Source organism: Hippocampus guttulatus, chromosome 9 (assembly GCF_054856545.1).
Source record: "Hippocampus guttulatus isolate MCC_2025c chromosome 9, RoL_Hgut_1.0, whole genome shotgun sequence".
Classification (NCBI taxonomy): Eukaryota; Metazoa; Chordata; class Actinopteri; order Syngnathiformes; family Syngnathidae; genus Hippocampus; species Hippocampus guttulatus.
In genome coordinates, this window is record NC_141269.1 from 12,700,397 (window position 1) to 12,720,894 (window position 20,498).

General features: G+C 42.0%; 3 protein-coding genes across 4 annotated transcripts; 2 read left to right on the plus strand and 1 right to left on the minus strand.

The window, feature by feature from the left end:
• The first annotated feature begins 533 nt into the window (after positions 1-533).
• rps6 (ribosomal protein S6) lies at positions 534-4,583 on the plus strand. The gene is made up of 6 exons (XM_086119909.1): positions 534-692; positions 1,268-1,399; positions 1,738-1,948; positions 2,723-2,869; positions 3,492-3,649; positions 4,454-4,583. Exons 1-6 carry the CDS (start codon positions 687-689, stop codon positions 4,547-4,549), a joined length of 750 nt encoding a protein of 249 aa, XP_085976035.1. The 5' UTR covers positions 534-686; the 3' UTR covers positions 4,550-4,583.
• A 289-nt stretch (positions 4,584-4,872) lies between these two features.
• Positions 4,873-7,703, minus strand: LOC147200386 (perilipin-2-like). 2 transcript variants are annotated; one of them, XM_086119907.1, is made up of 6 exons: positions 7,576-7,703; positions 7,246-7,441; positions 6,788-6,870; positions 6,328-6,568; positions 6,105-6,241; positions 4,873-5,302 (listed from the first exon to the last, which is right to left on the minus strand). In XM_086119907.1, exons 1-6 carry the CDS (start codon positions 7,591-7,593, stop codon positions 4,988-4,990), a joined length of 990 nt encoding a protein of 329 aa, XP_085976033.1. In that variant the 5' UTR covers positions 7,594-7,703; the 3' UTR covers positions 4,873-4,987. The 2 variants fall into 2 exon arrangements, with proteins under 2 accessions (XP_085976033.1, XP_085976034.1); XM_086119908.1 differs by having other exon boundaries at positions 5,060-5,302; positions 6,105-6,147.
• A 1,756-nt stretch (positions 7,704-9,459) lies between these two features.
• LOC147200387 (WD40 repeat-containing protein SMU1-like) lies at positions 9,460-19,879 on the plus strand. The gene is made up of 12 exons (XM_086119906.1): positions 9,460-9,557; positions 10,996-11,206; positions 11,948-12,100; positions 12,183-12,299; positions 13,078-13,197; positions 13,310-13,429; positions 13,523-13,639; positions 14,641-14,768; positions 16,067-16,193; positions 16,930-17,091; positions 17,970-18,122; positions 18,299-19,879. Exons 1-12 carry the CDS (start codon positions 9,532-9,534, stop codon positions 18,395-18,397), a joined length of 1,533 nt encoding a protein of 510 aa, XP_085976032.1. The 5' UTR covers positions 9,460-9,531; the 3' UTR covers positions 18,398-19,879.
• Positions 19,880-20,498: the final 619 nt, after the last annotated feature.

The window sequence follows — 20,498 nt, forward strand, 5'->3', positions numbered from 1 at the left end:
AAGAGTATTTGTTTTTGGTTAGAGGATTCAGTCCCAAGCACATTTTTTGTTTGTTTGTTTTATTTTCGGGAAGCGGAAAACGCTATTATCTGATTACTGCTAATAGTTACGAGAAGATCAACCGATCGTCAGATAACAATAATCTTTAGTATGATGTTTACCATTCTATGCCGTTACATATTACTAAAAATGAATATAAATACAGTAATAGGTCAATATTATTCATGATAATTGCGTTTGTTCGTACTGCAGTAGGCAATTTCATTGCAGATGAATAATACACGCACACATGCTGATGAGTGTCTCCACCAGGGTTTCAACTATCAAACCAAAACGGACGATGGTAAAGGTGAAAGTAACTTTCTTGGCTTTGCGCAACTCTATGGACAAACAAGCTCTGCTCAGGGGAGTTGAGTTGTTCCCAAAGCCTGGTTGACACGTCAATTATTGAATCGAATTAATTTACTGCTTTTCAGACACACTCCTAATGAGTGCATGTACCGCACATTTATATAGCAAACGATTTTTAGTTTTTTCATTTTGCGCCATAGGTTAGCACCAAGATGTTTATTCGTAAACACGTGTAACGTGAGATATCGCGAGAACATTTCACAGCTATGTGAGATCCCGGAGCGGATATCCGGTCTCTTTTTCGTGGCGGACCGTCGTTGGGCCGGTTTGGCAAAATGAAGGTACAACGTTTATCCAAGCCTATACTTTTGTAGAAATCAAATTTTCCTGAAATACTGTCGTATATGTAAAGCAGTTATTTTTTAAAATGAAGCGGTCCCCAAAGCTGTGGCAATAGTACGCTCATCACTGAGGATGTGCTTTGATTGTAGTGTGAGCTAAAATAGTCGAGTGTTGAAACATGGCGGCTCACATACAGAAATGTACACGGAGTCGAAGTCACTTGGGCACAATGACTATTCTTAAATGTGTGTATTGGCACAATGTATATGTTTTACATTCAGGTCCTTGCTGAAGTCTTGGTAAACGCAAGAATTTATGTCTAGAAAGTAATTTCGGGCATGGCTAGCTTTAGCTTCATGACTTACAAGCTGCAGCGCTAGTAATGGGCCTGCGTGGCCGGAGTTTCCTGAATAGAATGTTTAAGGTCACGACGTTAGCTAAGTGGCAACAAATGTATTTATTCTGGACCTAAACTTGGAATGTCAGTTAGTTGTTAATCTGACGTGGACACTCGCCAAGTTGTCATTGGCATGTAGAGCTAGACGTTAATGGCCACACATGCTCTGTTTTGCAGCTAAACATCTCGTTCCCCGCCACTGGCTGCCAAAAGCTGATTGAAGTGGACGATGAACGCAAGCTGCGAACCTTCTATGAGAAGCGCATGGCCACAGAGGTGGCTGCTGACCCCCTTGGAGATGAATGGAAGGTAAATTGTGAATTTTAGTCTGCCATAATGTAATTTGGAAGTGATACAGATGTCAATGTGGCACACTCGTGGAATCTTTCTGACTGACCTGTTGTCATTAAGATGGGACAGGGTGATGCTAAAGGAACCGTGGAGAACTCACCGGATATGACCAGGCCTAAACTGTGGCTGGTTGCAACTGTAGTTCTCTCACATATCTTGTCTGCCAAATAAATGAATATGAACACAGTAATTTATTTTTATAATGGGCATACAATCTGAGGCGGTTACTGTCGTTTTTGTAAGCATCAAAAGCTGTGCACCTCATCACCTCATTACACTCACTTCTCTATTCTCAGGGTTATGTGGTGCGCATCAGCGGAGGCAATGACAAGCAGGGCTTCCCCATGAAACAAGGTGTTCTGACTCAAGGCCGCGTGCGCCTGCTGCTCAGCAAAGGCCACTCCTGCTACCGTCCTCGCAGGACTGGCGAGCGCAAGCGCAAGTCTGTCCGCGGTTGCATTGTTGACGCCAACCTCAGTGTTCTCAACTTGGTTATTGTCAAGAAAGGTAAAATTTAAGGAGCGTGTCATCTTATCTTATGTTTGTGCGCACAGTCTGAAAGCTCGAGGTTTAGGAGGAAGTCAAAGACAATATTTCTGAACGTAGTTGCCTGCCACTCAGCCTTTTGGCCATCAGAAAAGAAATGAGTAGTTATCTCAGCTCATTGATGCTGTTCTTCCCATACGGACAACAGCCAATGTTTGAAGTCTTGTTAACCAAAAGAGTCGACACAATTGAATCGGTTATCTTGAGTTGAAATGTGGCCTATAGTGATGAATGAGCATTTCTGAAGAATGTGACGTAATTTCGCCAATGTTGTTCAACTCCCCATGTGACATCGATGTCCAGCTCTGGAGTCCTCTCACTCTTCCTCATTTCTTGCCATTTTGCTACATTTCTCCAAAATTGTCATTCTGTTTTGTTTTAAACTTTTACACTTCATCACTCATATCATACTGATGAAATCGTTCACTATTATTCCAAGATGGGATTGGCCAAATAGAGGCTTGCCATCTGCTGCTGGACAAGTACGGTCACTTGGTTGAGTCTTTGGAAGAATGCTCATGGCACACAAATGGATTCTTTTTTGACTGCTCCGGTCATTAAGGTGGGACAGTGTGTTGCCAGAGGAATTGTTGAGGACTCACCGGATACGACCAGACCAAACTGTGGCTGGTTGAAACTGCAGTTCTCTCACATTCACTGCTAGATTGTTCACAGAGAACACTCTATTCTTGAAGAACACAATTCACCAACGTATCTTTTTCCAACCTTCCTCAGGCGAGAAGGACATCCCTGGGCTGACCGACAGTACTGTCCCCCGCCGCCTTGGCCCCAAAAGGGCCAGCAAGATCCGCAAGCTCTTCAACCTGGCCAAGGAGGATGATGTCAGACAATATGTTGTGAGGAGACCCCTGAATAAGGAAGGTTAGTCTCCGGGTGTTGGTAGTAAATCTTACCTTGATCATTAAATGCGACGAGCTGTTCCTTCTAAATCGGTTCACATTGCTGGAAAGGGATTCAGTGTTGATGAATACAGTGTGCAATTTTTTTAAGGTGTTGGCAATTTGTTAGTCATTAACTTGGAATTAGAGGGACATATTTGTATTGGTGGGCAAGTGTCCGATCTAAATTGACACAATGCAATTTGTAATTAGGGATATAAATTAAGTGACTGGCTATGCTTATGTTTCTTCACGTTCTCTATATCATAGCATCAAAGGGCATGTTTCTTGAGCCCATTAACACTGTATTGTCCAATAAGATAAGAAAACCTTTATTAGTCTTGCAATGGAGAAATTCCAGATTCACAGCAGCAAAGCAAAGAAGCAACAATAAGCCATGTTCAATCATTTGTTATAGAAAAACACAATGACTGACCATTTTATACTTTTTGGGGTGGGGCTGATGATATTTACCAAATGTGGCTATGGGCAGGTTTCAGCCCCACGCCAGCAATATATTGCTTAGCTAAAATGGATAGTCTGCCTGCTTGCCAGTCTCATTTGCTGTAACATGCATACTAAGTGACAGTCAACGTTGTTTTCAGGGAAGAAGCAAAGATCGAAGGCTCCCAGGATCCAGAGACTGGTCACCCCTCGTGTGCTGCAGCACAAACGCCGCCGCATTTCCCTGAAGAGGAAGCGCACCCAGAAGAACAAGGAGGAGGCATCTGAGTACGCCAAGCTGTTGGCTAAGAGGATGAAGGTAATCTTGAGGGCATGCTTCATTTAGTTTTAGTTCAAATAGGCATGCATTTAGTTGAGTGCAATGCTCCCATTAGACAGTCATGCCAAATTCAACATTTCTGGCTGTTTTAGAGCACACACACCTCACTAAACCGCTCCAGCTGTTTTTTGCATTTAAAAAACAGCCGGTAAGAATTGTGTGCTTAAATAGCCTTTTACGGCCAATGCCATTCATATGCACACGCTGTACTTTTATCTAGCCTGGCAAGCCACAACCACTAAGAAAGTGGGTCTGGAGACCAAGGCCGAGCCTCGTTTCAAAACTGACCGTCCAATCAAATTTGTTCACGTGTCCTTCAAGAGCAATGTCACTTTTGGCAGTGGAAATCTATCCTCATATCATTCAAAATGGAGCCTTGGACAGTCTAATTTTTTTCTTCTAGCATTCGCCTCCATTTTAAATGAGCAGAAACGCATAAATCAATACAACTGCAGCAGCTGATGGAACTGGAAGCATTTATTTCAAAAATTGTATTGCCGACACGAGTTGCTTTTATTAAGTCACCTTGGTTCTTCGCTGATTGGTTCCTTCAAACTTTGTTTGCTCAGGTTTGCCCCGTCTCAGAAATGCACTTTTGATGCAACTCCCACCAGACTCACCGCTGTTACAGCGATGAATCAGAATTTCCAGGCTAATTTTTTATCACTGAATTATAAGTGTCCTGTGATTAAGAGCTGTTTTAGTGCTTTACATTGTGACACTTTGTATAAAATGTATTATTTTGAAACCTTGCACTGACATGAGTTTTCATCACGTTACCAGGAAGCCAAAGAGAAGCGCCAGGAACAGATCGCCAAGAGGCGCCGCCTTTCTTCTCTCAGGGCATCCACATCCAAGTCGGAGTCCAGCCAAAAGTGAACTCGAAGTCAAATAAAATAATGTTTGGTCTACATTCAGCTCTTTTGTCCTTTTCAAAACACAACCTCACTAGTAAAACTCGTAATTCCAACCATTTGATGGAAATAAATGCTTACAAGTAAACTTTTTGATGATAGTCCAGGATCTTGGTGCAGGTCCATTGGCCTTGGGACCCTTGAGGCTGCTCTCAACCTCTGCCACGAAAACTGGCGCACACCAATTTTGAATCAAAGCCTGAAAATGTTTGCCGTTAATTTCATACAACTATGCGCATCTGTAGTCAAGTACAAATTAAAATGTATGGTTTATTGGTGCAGCTCTGGAATACATTTGAATGAGTCGGCTCAATCTTCAAGTGCTTTTATTTACACGTACTAGTACACAGACCACTCAGTGAAACCCGTCAATGCTGCCCACTTCTTTCCCTAGTGGGGTTGATCAGCTCTCAAACGCTAAGATACTGGCGGGTCTTTTTGCTCGCCAGTTGGAATTTGGTTGCGGAATATTCTTGATATCCTTGTGTAGAGTTGGATTTGCCTCTGATGCCACTCCACTGAGGCACACACTTGTATCCTGTTTGGAACAGCTCTGTTGGGTGACTCTTAAGTTGTACATTTGTGTGAAGTAGAAGAAGGCTGACACAATCTGCTGCTGTACATGTAGCGGGAGCTGCTCCAGGCTCCATGCCAAGGCCAGCCAGCTGGTATGCAGGATGCGAAGCTGACCTGAAGATGGTGAAAAAGCCTCCATGATCTGCAAATATAGGACAGTGGTGACAAATCCTATAGATATTCATTCGCTGCATTTGTGTAAGAGCTAGATCAAAAAGGTTTTATTTATTTAACTCACTTTTGGAGTTCTTTGCTGCATTTAATGTCAATGATCAAAGTAGTGTGCTGGTGGAGCCACAATAAGGTGGTTCCCTCCTTAGCTGAAGAAGCATGCATTTCTGAAGTTTTGTGGAAAGTAGTAAATGTGAACAATATGCCTCCCGATGTGCTTGGCAGAAACACCGTTCAATTGAGGCTCAGCAGTTTGGAGAATGAATCAAGCAAACTAAAGGGACTAATGTACCGGTATTTGTAGTTGGCATTAGTGTAGAATTGTACTGCCACATGCTGACATGTTCCTGAATATATTATCGATACTCAAGTTATGTAGATCTTTTTTTTACTTTGATCAAGAACATGTTAAATTGACAAAAAGATTAAACTCTAAATAACCTAGATTAATTTGAGTGGGTATTATCCAAAGATACGCATAAAATAATGTAGGGTGTTTAACCATAAACATGGGCAGAAAGTTTCTCAAAAGCCCACAAATAGGTTAATTTATTTGTGGGCTTTTGAGAAACTTTCTGCCCCGTAGCAGGCAGTGCTATTCTGCGCTACTACAACCGCAATACTGTACTTAGCATATACTGTTAAATTGTGACCAGCCCTCAGACCACGGTGTTAGTGTTTATTGAGGCAGAATTTTTGATTCACTTGTGCCAAATATGCCTCTCCGTCAAGTCCTGTATGTTTTCTGATAGTAGACCAACTTGAGTAAAGACCTGAGCAGAGTGAATCTTGGCTGCAGCCAGCCGGATGGTTCTCCTGCACAGCGTAATGGAAAGTGTCACCAGTCGCACAGAGTACTTTCTCTCGATCGTGGCTGCCTCAGAACCTTCGGCTAAACCATCCTCTTCTTCTATAAACTCGGCATAAATGTCATTTCTAGTTTAGAAACAAGCCATGATACAGTATATGTGCTTCCTCCCCCTCTCGGCCGCCTACTTTTTTCTTCCTCTGTAGGCGGTAGCATGCGGTCCACCAGTGCCTCAGATACGTTCAATGCAGAAGCTAGTCCCTTGGTGGACACGCCAACGGCCTTTCCCACCAGTGACTGGTCTTCTGGCTTCTGCACCCTCGCCATGACACATGTGACTGCGTGCTGCGCGCAGTCCACAGTTCCATGGGCCGCAATACTCACCACATCCTGAATCTCCAGCACCTTACCTCGGACACCAGCCACAAGCTAGGAGACGAGCATCAAAGCAGGAGAGCTGCTTTTTAACACATTCGTAAGAGGTGGGAGTAAGTTACATGGGACAATATCACTTAAGGTGCTGTTGGTGTCCTCAGCAGAATCACTCAGTCATAATGAAAATGTAGCATTGAATGCATAGCCAACATTAAGCTTATCCCATGTTTGACCGGCTAGTGGTAAGATCAAGTGTGATGTTCATGTAGTCACCTGGTCTGCGGGTGTGTGCAGTATGGGGAACGTTTCCTCCAACCAGTCCAGACTTTTACACGCAATGCCATTGGCAAGGGAAACTGCAGAGATGCATGGGGCAGTGAGGTTAGTGAGAAAGCATCAACCACTTGCATAGATTTCCAATTTCTCTTCCAATTGAAAACACAGACAAAACTTGTGTATTTACATTGTGCGTTCGCAACGGCTGCAGCTGTAACAAAGTGCTTTCCAGAACACTTAATGTTCCTGGCTGAATTTGGTGTACAGTGAAGGTGGAAATATATATATTTTTTCTTCTCCAAGTACTAATATGCACGTTTGTATAAGAGGGGAACTATTTCTTTTGTTTGCGGCAAAGTTTTTTGGTCTGTAAAAAATATTTATACTTTTGTACGAAACGTATATATTTCAATTTGTACTTTCTTTCCTTTTACTTATTGAAAAGATTTACACACCTTGAGGCTGCAGTTTAGTGATGACAGGTGACACTTTGTGAAAAGCCGCCGAACCCAACATGGTCACGCTGTTCTCCAGGCCCTCACACACACACTTCAGGCTGGCATTTTTGCTTTTGGTGTCCCCGTACAACACTGACAGGCTGGCGCAGGCAGAACGTACCAGGGGCAGCTGGGCCACTCTGGCAGCAGCGGTCTGCGGCACAAGAGATAAGACATAACGCTTCAACTACAATTTAAAACAGCCACAGGGCCACTTATGTCCCATTTGGACCACGACAATCCCACAGGTGCGGCATACGAAGGGTTAATGGAGTAAAGTGAGCTCACCTGCTGGGTTAGCGACATGTGGGCGAACTAAACTCACAGAAAGAACATTAGAACATGACAGGACGTTTGGGGTTTCAAGATTTAACAAAACGGAAATAGATCGCGAACTCACCGTATTCGCAACACCATTTAAGGGAACATTTCGGGAGTCACGTTTCGGCGACTGGCCAATTAACGCCAACTTGTGTCTCAGTGAACAAATCTCGCGAGATTTACGCATAGCGGTTGTGATTTTGTGTCTGACCTCTCATGACCTCAGTTACACCTCACTTTGTCAGAAAGTCGACATGTAAATGCGGGTCAATTGGAGACGATTTACAGCAGGGATGCACAAACCTTTTTGGTTTATTTTACTGTATTTATTTGCAATTAACCAATTACTTAGTGAAATAAATGAAAACATAAAACTAATCGAATAAATAAATAAATATAATTTAGTGAGGCAATTTGAAGAAAAACGACAAAATGAATGCAATAAATCTTACTTCTCGATAGAGTAACTATTTGGTGGGCAGGATTAATAAAGGAAGCGGGCTGTATGATGCCTGCAACCACACATTACCCATTTTTAGTAAGATACTTTTTTACTTTTACTTTGATTTTAAATCTAAACATTTTGTGCGTAAATCTTTTAATAATGTGAAGCACATTGCGTAACCTTGTGTACCTTGTGTTACCAATTGTTTCAGTAATGACATCACATTCGTAAAAGATATTACAGAACAAGTAGTGCAACCTCACACGTATTATGTAACCTGTCATTCAAAGCTGGTACAGTATCTTTCCATCAAAAATGAAAACTATGTAGAAAAATGGAGAGAGACATCTATTTACAAATGATAGATGAATATCATTACTGCCACAATTCTCAAAAATTTTAGAAAAAAAATATTTCCACATAGATTTAAGTGACAACCAATACGTCTAGAGAAAAACAGACCACCTCGCTGATTCAAAAAGCAAAGGACAATATACAATATATATATATATATATATAAAAAACTGGGCGCCCGGTAGTCCAGTGGTTAGCACGTCGGCTTCACAGTGCAGAGGTACCGGGTTCAATTCCAGCTCCGGCCTCCCTGTGTGGAGTTTGCATGTTCTCCCCGGGCCTGCGTGGGTTTTCTCCGGGTGCTCCGGTTTCCTCCCACATTCCAAAAACATGCATGGCAGGCTGATTGGACGCTCTAAATTGTCCCTAGGTGTGAGTGTGGGCGTGAATGGTTGTTCGTCTCTGTGTGCCCTGCGATTGGCTGGCAACTGATTCAGGGTGTCCCCGCCTACTGCCCGAAGACGGCTGGGATAGGCTCCAGCACCCCCCGCGACCCTAGTGGGGATCAAGCGGTTCGGAAAATGGATGGATGGATATATATAAAACTTTGCCACAAACAAAATAAATATATGCATGTGTGTAATAAACGTATGTGTGTGTGCCGGCCTGTTTTGTTTTTGTTTTTCTTCGGGTACACTGTGTCCCGTGTGCATAAACAATACAGATGCACAAACGTCCATGCAGATTTAGTAATGGAAATCCATTTTGGATGGTAAAAACATCACGTTTTCCTTCTGAAGATATCTGTTTTGGCCCCCGTGCACACTCTGATCCACGTGGGCTGTACCCGCGTGGTGCTGATGCTGGAGTATGTTGATTGATGCGGCAGCATCATCGCAACGTGCTCGGTCAGAGGATGTTTCGATGTGTCGGTATGCGTCAGAGGGGAAGGCGGGGGTGCAGCTTCTTGCTCTTTTGTGTAGCATGCGGGGAGATAGTGGGCCCGGGGGGATGGGGGGTGGCTCAGTCACAAGGTTTGGGACTGTTGCATGGAAGCCGAACCACACGCACGAGAAACACGTGCAGTGGGCGGGCCTCGGTGGACAAGCTGCACGTGGCTTTGACGAGCACACAGTCGCCACTGACTTCAGTCTGTTGCTGCATCTGCAGGAGACAACGTCAGCATGGCTTTGGAGATGGAGCCCTCGGAGTAAGAACAATTTTGAACTCATACTTCATTGCTAAATGAAGCCACTTAATTAGTTACACATTTACATTTTTAATGCATTATTCAGAAGTGTTAGTAGCAATATGTTGATGTTCCATTTGAGCTGCAGCCACACATTTTCTTGATTCATGAATACCAGACTCATTTGGTTCATTAATTATACTGTATGTGGTGAATGATTTTGCTGCAAGGAAGTCATACTGAATGTATGTTATTTTACATGCATGCGCCTTGGAACGAAAGCATCAGCCTCTTTAGATATGCCTTTGATGGGCCATAATTACATTTCATTTGCTTCCTTTGGGGAAAAGTGCTCTCGCGGTTTTTCTTACGAGGGGTTAAAGCGGTTTAATGAGCACAGTTGGCTTCAGAGAGAAGAACATCAGCATCACTAGCTGGCAACATGTGATCCACGTGTAAGAATGCACAGGGGGTACAAGTCTCAAGATACAATTTATATTGCACTAACATTTATCATTTAAAAAGTATGATTATTATTATTATTATTATTGTTGGTCTTGTTTTTGTTGTTGCACTTGTTGTTTTTGTTAGTAGTCATAGTAGCAGCATCAGTCTACATTTCTGTGCTGGTTGTGCACTCCTCGCCACAACATCATGACCACATGCACATCCAAAACAAGCTCTGTATTCAATATATCCTGCCTTGACATGTAACAATAAAAATATTCGGCTATGATGGAGACAGTTGATACTATTTTAGCAATGTGCTTATTGTTGTGGATGGATACAGCGGGAACTGATCGGTGGTGTTCTAATGTTTTTTGTTTTGTTTTAGATTTTTTCTTTCACATCAGTGAAACCTGAAAACCAAAATAATGAACATATTGTTAAATTAATAACATTAATAATGGACAATTTTTTTTCAAAGGAGAAGATTTGAATCAGCACATGTATTGAATATGATTTTATTTGAAACATAACAAATTAATGAACGTGAACATATCAACAACAAAACAAGCACAAAGTATGACTGAAGAGCATGCAAATATCAAGACTATATAATAATCACAATAATGATAATGTACCAGACACTGAACACTCAAAGCGCACCCAATGGTGACTTCATTCATGCACTCGCTCCTTCACACTCTGCTGGTGGTCAACGAGGTATGAAGCCACAGCTGCCCTGGGGCAGGCTGGAGGAAGCGTGGACGCTAGTGTGCGCCTAAAGGCCCCTCTGACCACCACCAAACATTCACGCCGAATACCATTGTGAGCGGCGGTTGAAGTGTCTTGCCCAAGGACACAACGAGACATGACTCGACCAGAGCGAGATTCGAACAGTAGACCCTCGGGTTACTGGATGACACACTCTTACTCTGAATACGACGCGGCCAATGGGGTCAACTTGGTGTTTCGACATGAACAGTGGATTTTGTCTCTTCTTTTCTCTCTGTAGTGTCATTCGCCTGATAATGCAATACCTTAAGGAGAACAATCTCTACAGAACCTTGACCACGTTACAGGAAGAAACAACTGTCTCGCTCAACACTGTGGAGAGCATCGACAGCTTCATCGCAGACATCCAACAAGGCCACTGGGACTCGGTTTTGCTCGCAATTGAATCTCTCAAATTGCCCGACAACACACTTATTGACCTTTACGAACAGGTGACTTGAGCTTTTCCTTAGCCTTTTGTGATATCGATAGTCGGTCAAAAATAACAATTGAACCACAATCTTTCACTCTGTAACTCATTGATATCATGTCGAAATATAAGGTTTACGGTGCTAAATTGCAGTGTTACATAAATGCAATGGATGTGTTAATGTTTGGTTTTAATGTATATTATCCAAGATTTATTCACTTAATAATATGTTTAAATGATTGTGGTGTTTGCTGTTGAGAACTGTTTGGCATCAGTAATAGTCCCAACATGTTAGACAGCTCTCAATAGGATGCAGAGCAGTTCTACAGCATGGAAAATTAACCTTTTTTTCCAATAATTAATATGCTGCTAAATCAATCCATCTCCAGTAGTCTCCAATTAAGTACCTAGGTCTCAGTCCTGGATTTAAAAACAGGCAGGCAAGGGATATGGTGCAAGAATATCATGCGAGTTACTTTCTGGGGCTGCTGTAACTTCTTCGAAAATGTTGGTAGTAAAATTATTATTAGTAGTATTATCCACAGCTATACTGATGACCTTGTAGCTCATTTGTTCGAAACTTTAACTCATTAGTAACAATAGTTTTTACCCTTTTGAATCAAAATTTTGACCCAATGTTCTGGGTCAAATCCTCAACCCAACGCGTTGGGTAAAGACAGCCCAACATTGGCTTGGTTACTTTTAAAACTGCTAGCTTAAGAGTGTGTAATGATGATGTTGTATAATTTCCTACAAAAATCAGGTTGTAATGGAGCTGATTGAAATGAGGGAGGTGGGCGCTGCCCGTTCACTCCTCAGACAAACCGACCCGATGATTATGTTGAAGCAAACTCAGCCCGAGAGGTACACCCACCTGGAACACCTGCTCACACTCTCCTACTTTGACCCACGTGAGGTGAGACCGAATCAAGATTCTTGCAATGAAACAGGTCAAAATTGTTTTGCTAAAATGACACCGTGGTCCCCTTCCACTGCAGGCGTACCCAAAAGGCAGCAGCAAGGAAAAGCGACGTCGGGCCATCGCAGAGGAGCTGGTGAGGGAGGTCAGTGTGGTGCCTCCATCACGCCTCATGGGCCTCCTGGAACAAGTCGGTGTAAGTTTCCAAAATCATTATCTGACACTACGGTACAATTAATACACGCTATGTGCAAAAAGTTAGGCAAAGTTGGCTTATGGGTGACCTATCAGGATGAGCCTCAAATGCACTATAATCTTTCCAGGAAAGCTTAATTTGACCTTGTCTTAACTTTTGAATGCACATGGACAACTGTAATGAAACTTTTTGCGCAACTCTCAAATGGTAAAATTCACAAGTGCTTTTCCTTTCTGGACTCTTCCAGTCTCTATGCATTATTATTATTATTATGATTATGATTTTTTTTTTGCATGCTGCCCATGACATTTGATGACATGTGATGCCCTAATATCAGTACCCACTTCCCTCTAAGAACATCCTGTTTGAAGCCTTGCAATGTCGAGGTTCTGTTCAACAATTCTTAGAGGTCATCTTGGTGTCATAATGTCAAACTGTGAACCGCATGATCCATTTCAGCCAGAAAAGGTATCAGTCTATTCATGGATCAAAGACCTTTTGTACATTTAGCCATTCAGCTCCTTGTTAGAGAACAGCAAGATTTGCAAAAAGTACTGAACCCTTTCATGCCCCCTCTTACCTGATGCCATGAGAAGCTCTCCGCTCTAGTAACTGCGGTCCCTGAAAGGGTTAAAAACTGAACAAGTAGAAATGTGCGTTGAAATATTTCAGTATTCAATTCAATATCCCTATTTTTTGTTTGCTTCACAATTTGAGCCTAACAGAATCAATATTTCATTTGCTACACTCAACAATTGGATGATGTTGCTGTTTTTAGTCGCTCAGGCTGAACTCCCCGGAGAGCCTCTCACCCGATATGACCATTGAGAGCCCAAGCCCAAAGGACAGACATGCAGAGAAAGAGACTTATCCAACCCAACTGTACCGTCACATTAAGGTAAACAACATCGTACGTACGTATACTCGACATGTCCATTCGATTCGGATACAGTAAAAATGGGTCTTCAAACTGTAAAGACATGATGTGTGCTTTGGAAATGAATATGCAGTTTGGACGTCGGTCCCACGTGGAATGTGCCCGTTTCTCGCCCGATGGCAAGTATTTAATCTCCGGCTCGGTTGATGGCCTCATTGAAGTGTGGAACTTTCACACAGGCAACATAAGCAAGGTAAACAACAAGGTGACACTCTAGGTTCGATGCTGTACATGAAAAACATATACACACAATCTGTCCTCTTTTCTGTGTGTGTGTTTGATTCAGGATTTAAAGTACCAGGCCCAAGACAGCTTCATGATGATGGATGATGCTGTGTTGTGTATGTGCTTCAGCCAGGATTCAGATCTACTCGCCACCGGGGCTCAGAATGGAAAAATAAAGGTACAGCCATCGATCAAGTATTGTCTAAAAATACAAAGTATAAAACGTCACAACTTAAAAGTAAATAAATCAATGACTAACCTTGAAACTGAACCGAAGTACACCAGCAGAATTGCTCAGATTTTTCTCACCCTGCTCACATTACACCACTTTTGGGCTGGGAGGAATGAGATCACAGCTGCCCCCGGTTACAACACAGTTGCAGAATTTGGACTCAATGTCCCCCCTCAGTGTCATCTCGTGGTGCCATGGCCGCTACATTCTCCCATGTTTCTCATACCTTTAATTGTTCTTTGCTTCAATTACTGGATCCAATAAATACTGCAATTTAGAATCTCTACACTTTGTGGATGTATCTTCATTGATGCAATGTTTCACACCCTGTGTGGAATCAAGGCCTGGTACACGGTGCATACATACAAACAAACAAAAATGTCACAGAAAGTCTATACCGTTCATGCAAATATTGATGATCTTGTCATAATTTACTGACCATAATACTTAGTGAGTTTGAAATCTGTGCTTGTTTCGGTGAACACAAAGCTAACACTGTATTCTGTTGTGTGAATGACATGTGGAAATCCAATTTGATTGTGCCTTCTGCCATCGAGTGGAGGAGCATTTATTTATTCTTTCTGTCACTATACGTCGCTGGCACAGATAGATAAAAAAAAAAGATACAATATTTGTTGTCAATAAACAATTGTCTGACCAATTCAGTGGAATTATATAATCGCACAACCTGATGATCTCTTATCGAACAGCAGTTGGGAGTTGCTGATTTATGTCATTGCTCAAGCAAGGTAAAAATGGAGCCATGTCAAAAGATTTGAATTAACAGCGGAGCAATAGTTACATTATGTTTTGTGCTGTATATTGGATCATACGTGTATTGCAATCAAGGCAAAAACTACTTCGCAATCAAACAAACGGCAGGTACCTCTTTAGTGTTTTATGGACTACATTTATGTAACCCTTTTGTGTACGTGTTTGTGTGTGAGGTGTGGAAGATCCAGAGCGGCCTGTGCCTGCGCAGGTTTGAGCACGCGCACAACAAAGGTGTGACCTGTCTTAGTTTCTCAGAGGACAGCAACCAAATCCTAAGTGCATCTTTTGACCAAACCATCAGGTGGGTTACTTCATTTACCTTCGACCAAGAAAATACAAATTTGACTCAAATCATTTCCAAGCTCTCCACAGTCTCACGATTAATATCAGCTCAATTTCTCTGTTAGTTTTATGCCCAGTTGTTGGCCAACAAAGTATTTTTTTCCCAGGTAGGTGGATATTCTGCCATATTTTCAGCAAAGCTCCTGGTCCCAAGGTGACGCTTAACTTCAGTTAACTTACTTTAATAGTTAGATCAGCCGATACAGACAGCTCTGCTTGACAGAAAAATGACACCCGTTTTTCGCCACTTAATTGGAAGTGCCACTTAATTGGAACTGATTAAAAACTAAATCCAAAACCAACAAAGTCCAAAGTATCAAACAAAAATCATGACTGAAGATAAAACATAACAGCAACCGAAACATGACTGAAATAAACCTGATTGCAGCAAACCAACATGACAGTAGCCAAGAGCACCAATGACCCCGGCAATGAGTGGGCGGGCTGGGAGTCCTTGTAAAGCAATAATAATTACATAACGACCAACAGGTGCGCAGCTGTAGCGGAATCTCTACAGTGCCACCTGTTGGTCCCAAACCAAATCATGACATTTCCCTGTTCTATAATGTATACCGGTAGTTATTTTTTTGTGTGACTTTATTGAATACTGGACTAGTGTTAGGAATCAAGTGGACTCCTCTATTAGATCTTTTTTAATCAATTAAGTCATTGATTATAATGGCTGAAAAGAGTGCACTATTTATTTGAGTCTTATTTTTGTATTCACTGCTGCCTCTTGAAGGTACAGTATAATTAATCGCAGCAGCCTGTGGTAATAAATGGTACTTTTCTCTTTAACGCACACACACACACACACACACACACACACACACACACACACACACACACACACACACACACAAAGAAGCTCCATCACAATGAAGAAGTCGGATATTTCTAATTCGGTCTCCAGGCAGGGGATGTGGACTGAGCCTCACCCCTGTTGCCAGCACATGAGCCTGCGTGGGGGCAGCTGAGACTGCATGTGCTCAGGAACAACATTGCCACGTGCTCCACCATGTGCTATTCCTTGAGTCGCAATTTTCTGGAAACATAGCCAGGACACAGTGAATCGATGTGCGCTTTTTGTCACCGCCCAATTCATCACTCTGCTGGAGCTAAAAATAACTCCCTGCTCAGCAACACGTTTTGTCCGCTCTTCAGAAAAACAAAATCCCATCTTGAGTTCAAGAATCATCTTAGTTGTTCGTTGTTTCCTTTTATGTTCGTTCATCGATGTGATTATGTCATCCTCAGGATCCATGAGCTGCGTTCGGGCCAAACACTGAAGGAGTTAAATGGACATCAATCTTTTGTGAATGATGCATCTTTCACTCAAGATGGATTTCACATTATCAGCGCATCATCGGATGGTACCGTTAAGGTACAGTGATCAACTGAGACACGATGCTCTACACGATAACTAAATTCTGTGAATGGAAAACTATTATTTGATTGCAAACAGTATTATTAATGGGTAGCTATGAGACAAATAAATGGATACAAAGCAGTTGACACAACAGTTGAAATTGGTCAGCACAAAGTAGGGGTTAGTGCCTGTCTCAGAGTCAGAGTGTTCAAATCTTCCGTGCTCTCTTGAGCGGAGTTTGCATGTTTTCCCTGTACTTGTGTGGGTGTCACGTTCCTTCCAACAAATCAGTGACAAATGATCATTCTGATTGACAGTTAGCTAAAAAAGCTTTTTACTTAGATTTCTTCCTGCGGGGTGACTATCGGAAATTTCAGGAAAATAATAATTTTCCGGAACGCCTGGTGTATTTCTGGGCCGGCCCTGGGCATGCACGTGTCTTTTTCTGGCTACCCCGTAGTGACACTTAATTTCCCTTTGGCCACCCCACGAACAAAGTTTTGGCTTTGCCCCTGTAGACAGGAACTATTACCCAGACCAAATTGTCTCCAACCCACGTTTTCTCCAACCTGTTAGAATAGAATGCAATTACTAATTTGTCAACGTGGCTTCAAAATCTGTTTCAAGTGCCTCCTGCCAATCTGGGATGTCGAGAATTATTGTATTGATGCCTCATTGTTAAAATGAATGACGATGCATCTGACAATAAAACGTCTTCTTGGCTGATTATTGATCTGTGTGTGTCTTTTAGATTTGGAACAGCAAAACTTGTGAATGCATCCACACGTTTAAATCTGTGACACGGGCTTTGGATGTCCCAGTGAACAGCGTGATCGCTCTTCCCCAAAATCCACAGCTCTTTGTGGTTTGCAACCATTCCAGCACAGTTGTTGTCATGAACACGCAGGGTCAGGTGAGAAGGATCAAATGACAGGTACAAACGGTTCTCCACATTGAATCAAGTCACCATGTCTACGTGTGGAGGGAAATTAAGTGGACATACAATGTAGCATCTGAAATTTTTCATGATTAACACGTGACATACAGTAATATACACAAAAAAAATCCAGCTTTTCAATTGACACTGGTCAACAAATTATTTTTTTAAATCAGAGGCGCAAGTAAACTTTAGATGATTTTTTTTGCATTGATTCCGAATCTGCCCTTGTTTTTCTATAGCACTATTTCTATATCAGTTTTTCATAATAATAATAATCATCATATTAAAAATAATAATGTGTAATATAGCAACAAATATAGTGATACTTATGATTACGATTTAAATCTAGCAATTGGTAGATTTCTTTTCCTGAAACGTCAGCGCTACATACGGCAGCATGGTGAACGACTGGTTATCAATTCCGCATCACAGTGCAGAAATGCAGGGTTCGATTCCAGCTCCAGCCTTTCTGTGTGGACTTTGCATGTTCTCTCAGTGCCTGCTTGGGTTTTCTCCGGGTACTCGGGTTTCCTCCCACATTCCAAAAACATGCATGGCGGGTTAATGGAACACTCGAAATTGTCCCTAGGTGTGAGTGTGAGCGCGAATGGTTGTTCGTCTATGTGTGCCCTGCGACGGACAGTTCAGGGTGTACCCCGCCTGCAGCCCAAAGACAGCTGGAATAGGCTCCAGCACGCCCGCGACCCTCATGAGGAGAAACGGATTAGAAAATTCATGGATGGATGGCTGGAGGGTGGAGAGCTCCAAATAAATTACAACTCACGGTCTTTCCTTGGAATTTTTATTTTTTACTAAGAGTATTTGAGTTGTTTTGCTTGGTTTCTTTTCAGACTGTCAAGACATTTAGAGCAGATAGAAAGTCAGGAGCAAAGTTTGTGTGCAGCACAGTGTCCCCACGAGGCGAGTGGATTTACTGTGTCGGAGAGGACTTGGTGCTTTACTGCTTCAACTACATGACAGCAAGGCTGGAGAAAACTCTGACGGTAGGCTCTGCGGACAATACTCGTTCATTATCAAAAGCCCGCAGGGAGATGTATGAAGAATGTAATTTGCTAGAATTTAGGTTGCCACCGTTATGTAAGAATCTGAGAAGTCTAACAAGAGTATAATGAAGGCGGCTAGAGGAGAATGCGCTGATGAGCTTTTGTCCCCACCGCAGGTTCACGAGAAAGATGTAATTGGCATCACTCACCACCCGCATGAGAATCTGATTGCTACTTACAGCGAGGACGGCCTCCTGAGGCTGTGGAAGCCTTAGATTGACGATCGACTGAGGGCGTGGAGCGCCTCACATCCCAATATGCAATAAATACTGAATCAAGACACTACACAAACCAGATATGAACAACTTTTTCGCAATGAATTCTTGTAGAGCAAACTAAAGGTGTTTATACGTATGCATTCTTTAGCAGACCACACACCAAACCATCGTGATGCACAGATATACTAGAATTCTTCAGAAACTGCATGTGAATGCCGAGAAATGGCGGCGTACTGGTTCACATAGCTGATTGTTAAGCAGCTGGTTTGGACCTACCCTGTGACTGACTGGCCTTTCGGCTGAACGTGACAGCATACAGGAAATGAAGGCAGACAAACGGAAAAAAAAGAGAATATTTTAGGATTATAATGCTGGTTACCACATCAGAGCATATTGTCGCAATTTCGTGATAACATGTACTAGTCGATATGGCGCCAAGGAGCTGCATTCACATAAAATTTGGATTGGATTGGATTGGATACAACTTTATTGTCCAATGTGCTGTATGTGTAATCCAATCATGACATTCAGGTCATCATGCAGTCAGTATTCAAACAATAATAGCGTTGTCAAAAGGAGTTTTTCTTGAGCTGCAATATCAAATTAAAGTAAACTTGATTGGCAGCTGTCTAATTTTTTTTTTAATCCTCTGCACCTCTGTATGTGACAGAAAGGAACAGGAGAAAGTTAAAATGAATATTCTGGGTGCAGGTTGCCAAACTGACAACAAGCGGATTAAAGTGGATTAAAGCCTTCCGTGAAAGCTCTTTTTAGTAATCAGGTCTTATTTTTTAAACAGATGGGGGTTTTTCTCCCACGTATTGACATTTTTGGTCGTATCGTGTACAGTATGTGAATGTCAATCTAGGTCCTTAAATACTGTAGCCTACTTCTTTGTGGTTCCAACTTTACCAGCACAGTTTAAACTCCTTCATTTTCATCTCTTGTGTATTTAGATATGAGAATGCATGATAGTGAACTGTTGTGAAAATACAGTATTCTTTTACAAAACAATGCCGGTTCTTTGTTTGACCGTGAACACACAGCATCAGGAGTATAGTATATATATCTGTCAATTTTTTTGTTTCTAACACAGTTTTGTAAATGTTTTTTTTCTATCCGTTTTTTTTCAGTCTTGTCTGTTTCTGCATGCTACCTCAATGCCAAGTATCGCGCAAATAGAGCTATTTTAGCATTTGCATGACAACAACACTAAAGTCTCAGTGAAGCTCCAGTGACGGACGTTATATGAATTGTACCGTTAACGTGACGTCACATTACTCTTGCGTGGTCCAAAGCACTCTCAGCAATGTAAAGGTGCAAATTTTATGACATGCTGTATGTCCCACGGTACTGCCAGTCACCCGTCAGTTTTTCTGTATATATTATGTCATAATATATACATGTATGTATATGCGTGTACCTGTACTACTGCTTGCCACCGTCAGAAATGATTCTCAGTAAAATTCCCAAAACCTTTATAGAGTTGTTCGTGTTTGTGTGCATAACTATTTACATGGTATTTTAATACAGAGGCAAATGAGATGAAACGCGTCTCATTCATTGCTCTGTATTTCCTCTATACATATATTTTTATACGCAACAGCTGTCAAGGTTTTTTTAATCTCAGGTTTCACCCGAGCGAGCACATTCAGGAGTGCCTCATCTTTCATCGTGGCTTTAGTGCCATCTAGTGGTTAGATTATCACCGGTGTCACCAGGCAGCCATTTGACACTTCTAAAGATTTCTTTTTTTTATGTGCGTTGTTGTTGTTCTTAAAAAAATAGAAAACAGAGCTACACCTTTTGTTGCTGTACATGATAAAAATCACTCCAAGACTGGTGTAAATTTGGTAATAATATTGGGGGGGGGGGGGACAAATATAACAGGTCAAAAGACAGCATTGGAGCATATGACCAAATGATGGCGGTCATGGGGAAAAGATATCGGGAGAAACTAGGATGAGGAGATTTTTTTTCCACCCCAACTCATTTGAGCAAACTGGTTGTCCTTCACATTATCAGCACCCAAGAAGTAATTAAGTCAGAGGTTGGTGACCCGATGCTCTATCATTAATTTGTAGAGGCATCCGGCCAC